Genomic DNA, 7,363 nt, shown 5'->3' with positions numbered 1-7,363 from the left:
TGGCTATTGTGACTTGTGGCGTAGAAATGTCGCCACAGTACAAATTAGAAATACTTTTCTATCTACTTGAATTTTCATTGGGTATTCGTCTGCTTTTCACAAAGATCTTGATACCACGCACAAAAGACGCGATGAAACCAGAATACTTACATGTAAAAGATAAGCAACAAATAAACGGGCGATGCGGATATAGAACGCCGTTTTTCGTAGCGTCGACGAAGAAAGCGTTTAATAATGATACCGCCTATAAACGCGGCCGTTTCTTTTTATTTGCCTTCTCGGCCTTTGTCTAAGGCTTTGTATTTAAGTCTATAGAAACCTCTATTGGCGTAGCGGTAGACGGCAAGTCGAAATTAACGAATACTGGGATTGCAGATGCAAAACAAATGGCTGTTAAGAAGGTGAAGATTATAGTTTATGAAGAAACAGCTTTGTCGGTATAAGCTAGTCCGGGGGAAATTACTTTTTTCATGAGGAAATGACCACAAGACGTGCGTGCAATTAGACAGTGCCTAAGTAAGTGTTCATCACTTATGAGTGTTATAAATTAGATATATCCTGATTCTGTACCAAATACCCTGTTCAGTTCGATTCAACTTATGAGAAAGTGGAGTCAAGCAAATAAAGACTAAAAATGTACGTATATAGCGCAAAGCTACAAAGCTGTCACATCTCTGCATGCCTAGCTGTACCGTGCGATTGGGAACAGAACAACGGAATCAGATAGCGCTCGACAGAATCTTGGCAACATGCCTGCCACCAACAGCACTTGGCAAACTAATACTAGTACGCCGTGTGGTTCACGGCACTTAAGGTTCATAAAAGGCGACTAAAAGAATGGCTAATCAACTTTGGATTCTTTTTATAAGCGATGGGCTACCAAACTGTATCTATTTACATTTCAATTCAATCATTAAGCCGTATAGCTGAACTTGGCCTTTCATAATTTTTGAGACTGTTGAGTCTGTCTACACCGCAAGTGATATGGACGTGATTATATGTATGGATGCTAGTACGCGCTGCAGCATCGCTGTAGTGAATTTTATTCAGCCGAACCGTAATCGCAACCATATTGCCACCCTAGTGTGAACACATACTTACTCGTTTGACCTGCTGACTTGCCCATCTATCGCTTCCATGGTGATATCTAGCAGTAAATAACCTACGTCACTCAGAGAATAATCCCTTTCTTGTGTTAAATTTAACCAAAATCAGCTGGTTTGGAGTTTGGTTATTTAAACATAAATACTTACAGATATTTGCTCTTTGGTTATACATGTGCATGAATTAACACTGGTAATAAATAGGCTACAGATAAATCAGAAAATAAAACAAGGCCAATTAAAACAACTCAAATAAACTTTATTTATCTACGTTATCTTATAACTTAACATTCAGACTTAGGAAATAAAAATTATACACTTACTACACAGTTATCACTATAAATGTCATTCTACACTTTTCAGCTTATTTTCCTAAAAATAAAATTACACTTCCCCGTAATGTTACTTTCATTAGGAATTTAAAGTAATCTTTCTGTTAAATCAACCCTTGCATACTAATTACAAAGTGTAGTTAACACTTCGTGAGCCTTTTCGAAACCTATTCGAAATTGGATGGATGGAAATTTTTTTGTTGCGTTAAGTATACAAAATGAATATTGATTTTTTTTATTCATTAATTCAAAACCAATTTGACAAACGTTTTCTGTGAGTGTCAATCGTTATGTATCTTCAATGGGTCCGTGAATTGTGCTGTAAGTATGTAAAATAGTGCTGGAGCCGGTACCAAAGACAAATACCACAATTCCCTGAACCCAGTCAGTGATATGATGCCATAAGCGTGGACGAGCCAATGACCGAGGAGTATTGTAAGGTTCCTTGTATCAGTTATGGATGAAATTAGCAGAGCCGGCGCCGATTGGTCCAATTTTACGGAAAAATGAGATGCTGACGTCATCATGGATATTATGATTATTATGTAGGGGAAAGAGCAATCTGAAAAGAAATACATTTAAAATTGAGCATCGGATAAAATCTGAAGATGACACTAATCTGATTTTTTAAAGAAAGTAACACCTGTCTGACCTCCACAAAACTTTGCATCTAAAGTTATTGTTATCTTTTAAAAAACCTCAAGCATTGAAATTAATATTAAAGAATATGATTGGGATTTGTTTATAGAGTGAAAGACAATGAACAGCTCTTTGAACTTACAAATCAAACCTGCAGCAACAGTGTGAATGAGAATGAGGATGGGATAGAAATAAAGAGCACAGTATATGGCCTTCTTTCCATAGTTAGGTGTGTGCCACGCCAGCAGCCAAGGCCGCAAGCTTATTGTCATTAGAAGACTGAATGCGTAGATCAACAACACTATTGTATATCTGAAATAAAATAAATACATCATTTTATGTGTGTGATATTAGCATATGTGGGTGGATAACTTAATGCTGACGGCTTGACCCTACACAAATCAAATTAACTTATTTTGTTGTCAAGATATAATCTTAATGTTTTTTTTAAATCTCATAATTTCTTTAATATAAGATCTCAATCAGGAAAAACGAAATGATTTTGAAGTTTAACACAATATTTAACTCCGGGTTGTGTTTATACTTACATTATATGATCATAGCTATTTTGTGGAGGTATAGGTAGAGACTACATGTTTCCACTTGCCACTATCCCTGCATACTTCTTTTGTGCCATCTTCACTACATTCATCAAACACTTATCTAACAAAACATCACAAATTTACTTACAATGGATAAACAGCTTCTTGAGTACAATGCAAGGTTTCCTTATAATCAGGTTGTGGGTTATGCAGCAGAGTGTACCAGTCCGACAGAGCCTTTGGAGTACACACATGCAAAGCTAAGTGGCCTGTCGGAGGTAAAACCAGAAGAGCTGATAGTGTGCCTGTTACCACTTCCACAAACGCACATATATGCTGGATCAAAATGCCATCTTTGCTGTAAGGAAAAAAAATCATACGAAATAATTCATCTGTTCTCAAACTTGCTTTTAATAACTAAAGAATTCAATGAATCTAACATCTACCTTAATAATAAGAAACTGTTAGGTACTATTTTGAAACACCAATATAGAAATTATGTACTTTCATCAATTTCATTTTTTTTATTGCTGAACAAGTAATAATTATATGTGTTATTCCAATTAAATTAAACCAGACTTACCTTTTTCCTGCCGCAACTATATCTATGAAAAACCAATGAAGCACAAGCGGCAAAAGAACCATAAAACCCAAGTACTGCCAGTCATAAAGCGAAGGTTCGTCAGCACACGGGGTGCAGTAGCTGGATGCATTGGTTCTAAAGCCCCGAGGACAGGCACCGCAGTCACTCCATGACCCATCTTCCAATTCTGTACGACCACAGAAGAGTCCGGGACAAGTCCTTACGTTTGACATTGAAATGAATTATTTTCTCAGGCGTGGAAACTAGAATTCTCAATAGTAAAACGACTGCGTTAACAAGTTAATTATTGCTTCATAATATATAATAATTCTGAGGTAATTTATTTCATTTGGAAGTAGGTACCTACCACTTTTGATTTGTTTTGGAAATATTAGTTTTTCACGTTCTCGACTTCTCGACTCGACGTTGACAAGGAGACTTTTGTCAAAATGATGTCATGAGTGACATTGATAATTAATCGTTTTGTTATTGAGGTTTTGAACCAAGAAAGAAATAAAGAATTATAATCACGTCTTCCCCTTGCGGGGTAGATTGAGCCAACAGTCTTGAAAAGACTGATAGGCCACGTTCAGCTATTTGGCTTTAAGATAGAATTGAGATTCAAATAGTGACAGGTTGCTAGCCCATCGCCTAAAAGAAGAATCCCAAGTTTATAAGCCCACCTCTTAGTCGCCTTTTACGTCATCTATGGGAGAATAATAATAGCGAAGATGTCATAACTTATAGCTTGTGATTTTAAAAAAAAAAAAAGCAATCACTTATAACGTTTTATATTTCTTTGGATTTGTCTAAATTTAGGCGTCCTAAATGATTAAGTAACTATTCCAACAAGTACATACTAGCATTTTCCTACCAACTTTCGTTGAATTTTAAGAAAGTCAAATAAATGGAATAGGTAAGGTGCTTTTTACTTTTAGTTCGAAGTCAGTACATACAGTTAACCTACCGAAAATAGGTTAGTACTGACCTTTTAGAGTAAAACCGTGACCGCTTCGAGTGAATCTTATGGTGGCTGGTCCTTCCACTAGGAAACACTGTGTTTTGAGAATCACAAATTAACTTGTAGGTAATGTTTGTATGTGATCATCTTTAACGGGATACTTAATCATTTTTCTTTGGTCATGATTTTGTAAAAAAGGAAATTAAAACCCTCGAAATTAATGAAAAATATAATTTATTACTTAAAAACAGTAGCAAACAATTCTACAGCGCTTTGAATTTACCGCCTTTACCACCCAAATCGGGGACGCCCCTGAAGCGCTGTCGAAGACGTCGGTAGACATACCGCAGAATAAGATATGATAGATACAGAACAAACAGAGACGCTATTAAAAAATAGCTCAATAGATCCAACATGTAGTATTTGAAGAATGAGACTCCAACTGCAGGAGACCGAAGGTGACGGGCGCCATTGTGACGAAGAACATACTCCGTCCACCAGAGGGCGTTCTCCGGTCCAGATATCACAGGATCGTAGATCATATCCTTGAGTTTAATCATTGCTTGCTTGTACCTGTAAAACGTGATGGTTATTTTCATACTTCACTACTTATTACACTTCAATTTATTCATTTAATTAAAGAACATTCAAATATTCTTAAAAGATCTCTTTAGTTCTCAGAAGTCTAACTTCAAAAAAGGTAGATTTCACGTCGTATAAATAATTTCTTAAAAGTTTAAAAGGCTTACTAGATAAACATTATCGGGAATCCGCTATGATGAGAGAGAAAAAACTAGATAGTAGGTATTGAGTTCAATGGGTAGGTATTCACTATTCTCAAAACTTACTTATCATCGGTAGCCACAGCAGAAATCGTTGCTTTCAACGTTTCTTTGTCCAACTGATAAGGATCCAAGATTTCTCCTGTGCCGAATTTAGTGACCTCGCGAATAAAGGGTTTTCTAGACCGGACAATCGGAAGGCCGACTATTGGAACTTGGTAGTAAATAGCTTCTTCCAAAGACCGTGCGCCTCCGTGAGTTATAAAAGCCTTGACGTTAGGGTGAGCTGGAAAATAAGATTATTTTCTAGGTAACAAACGAAGTTATCAAATCAATGGACAAACTAAGATTCAAAAACAGAGCTAGGGTAAATAGGTAGGTAAGTAATTAGACTCTAAAATCAAAATACACTTTGTCATTGACTTTTGCACCATTCGTCCAAAGAAACATAAGTACCTACTTATAATGATAATAGCTATAAGGTATTATATTTATAGATAGATAGACTCTTTATTGCACCATAAGAAAAAGAAAAGCAGAAAAAAAACACAGGTAATGAGGTACAAAGACGGACTTTTCGCTTAAGCAATCTCTTCCAGTCAACCTTAGAGTGGGAGGAAATTAAAAATAAAAAGGCGATTGGCGCAGTTCATATAAAAATAAATGCTAAGTATAATTATAGCTAAACCTAATGTAAACACAATTTAAATACATACTACATTGAAATATATCTACATAAATAAATAACTTTCAAAATATGCCCCTACAAATGAAATACATAATTATGACAACCTACAAATATATACATGATATAATATAAATTAGGAAAGTGTAGAAAGATAATGATATTATAGATAACTATTAATTTTTATAATATGGTTATGTACCTACCGTTAGGAACCCACACCGAAATACCTAACCTACAACTTACATAACAGCTCTTGCTGAGGGAACCATCCTTCAGCAATGACATTGTCTGGTTTGTTGATCATGGTGGTATTGCCAATCTTCCACAACACTGTGAAAGGAAGTTCTTTGAATGCCTCAGACATGGTTTGAAGAATCGTTGGTGAGAGGAGTTCGGCGTCTTGAGTCACCCCTAAACTGAAGTAAATAACTCCTTTCGTAGCAGAATCTAGCACCGTCTTCCAGTTCTGTGGGCATAAATAATTCATTCGTATACACAATCAAAACGAAGCTCTATTTCATCGGAACCAATCGAAACTGAAACTTATATTGTAGTTACTACCTGTGGCAAAACAGCGTTTGGTCTGAGATGCAAACGGTCAGCATAAATAATTGCGGGCACTGTCGGTCTATTTCCAACAAGGATGGGGTTGGCGGCAATAAGCAATAAATCGATGTCATACTCCACTTCTTGAAGGTCTCTCTGCAAACCTAGAAGCTTCTTAGCTGCTATTTCACTCAATGGGAGATAATGATTGTAGTATTCGTTCTTGGTCTGCAGATGACGGTAGAACTCTAGCACCTTCTGCCAGCGAGTCAAATTTTTATAGTTCAAGGTGTTTACATCTGGATACAAAATTGGATGAATGGGATTTCCTTTTGCTTCATACTGATGTATTTTTCCATTTGACGTCGTTATAGAAATATGAGGAACTTTATATTTCTCAGCCACCGCATAAAACAGAGGTACGTCGGCTTCAGTAATAACAAGATCGAATTTTATGTTAGGATTAATAAGCAACGCTTGCATCTGCTGCGATTTCAGTTGAACTATTGCCAATTTCAGTGAAAATTCGTTCAGTGCCCTTAATCTGGGGAAGTAATCGTCAACATTGGTCGTCAGTCTTCTGTATTCATCCCAGAAAGGTGCTGAGTCTTGGCCTACATCAAGTTCTATAATTTTCTCTACATCAGGATATTGGAACTGACCTGGATAAGGCGTCATTAATACAACAGTATGTCCTTTCTGTGTGAGGAGAGAGATGTACCCTCTGAAGACGAGATGATCCGTGTAAGAAAGAGATGAAAACAAAGCCAAAATAGCTGCACTTTGCACTGCATAGCTACAGTATAGCAGGGTCAACACTGCACACAGTATTTTCAACCCCATCCCGTTCAACGCAACCACGTTGCAACACAAAAAATACGACTACTGTTGACGTGGAAAATTAATGAATGCTCGAACACCTAGTTGAATTTGAAGGCGCTGTGAATTGAAAAACATCTGTTTAAATATGAAATCAATGTGCACAGGTGGTATTCGGCAAGTCAACAAAGTTATTGTAATCGGGTCACACTAAAGAATGATGAAAATATTACTAAACTGATACAGTCTTCTTACCAAAGAGTACCATATAATCACTAAAGATTATTTTATGTAAAACAGGCTTTCATTTCATATCTACTCAGTCAAACAATTTATGCTAAGTTCGTGTCTCGTAAAATTTATTTAAC

General features: G+C 36.4%; 2 protein-coding genes across 4 annotated transcripts; both read right to left on the bottom strand.

The window, feature by feature from the left end:
• Positions 1-1,341: 1,341 nt before the first annotated feature.
• LOC106129222 (JNK1/MAPK8-associated membrane protein) lies at positions 1,342-3,636 on the bottom strand. Of its 3 annotated transcripts, none has more exons than XM_060949035.1 (5): positions 3,567-3,636; positions 3,200-3,470; positions 2,765-2,974; positions 2,217-2,386; positions 1,342-1,997 (listed from the first exon to the last, which is right to left on the bottom strand). In XM_060949035.1, the coding sequence occupies exons 2-5, from the start codon at positions 3,430-3,432 to the stop codon at positions 1,717-1,719; spliced, it is 894 nt and encodes a 297-aa protein (XP_060805018.1). In that variant the 5' UTR covers positions 3,433-3,470; positions 3,567-3,636; the 3' UTR covers positions 1,342-1,716. The 3 variants fall into 3 exon arrangements, with proteins under 3 accessions (XP_060805018.1, XP_060805020.1, XP_013183175.1); XM_060949037.1 differs by having other exon boundaries at positions 3,200-3,486; positions 3,567-3,616; XM_013327721.2 differs by having other exon boundaries at positions 3,200-3,628.
• A 741-nt stretch (positions 3,637-4,377) lies between these two features.
• On the bottom strand, positions 4,378-7,100 carry LOC106130549 (UDP-glycosyltransferase UGT5). Its single transcript, XM_013329407.2, has 4 exons — positions 6,192-7,100; positions 5,874-6,096; positions 5,009-5,228; positions 4,378-4,733 (listed from the first exon to the last, which is right to left on the bottom strand). The coding sequence occupies exons 1-4, from the start codon at positions 7,017-7,019 to the stop codon at positions 4,424-4,426; spliced, it is 1,581 nt and encodes a 526-aa protein (XP_013184861.2). The 5' UTR covers positions 7,020-7,100; the 3' UTR covers positions 4,378-4,423.
• Positions 7,101-7,363: the final 263 nt, after the last annotated feature.

The sequence above is a fragment of the Amyelois transitella genome, chromosome 18 (assembly GCF_032362555.1).
Source record: "Amyelois transitella isolate CPQ chromosome 18, ilAmyTran1.1, whole genome shotgun sequence".
In the NCBI taxonomy this organism is placed as follows: domain Eukaryota; kingdom Metazoa; phylum Arthropoda; class Insecta; order Lepidoptera; family Pyralidae; genus Amyelois; species Amyelois transitella.
The sequence above is the reverse complement of the archived record's forward strand: the minus strand, read 5'-3'. Positions and strand labels throughout refer to the sequence as shown.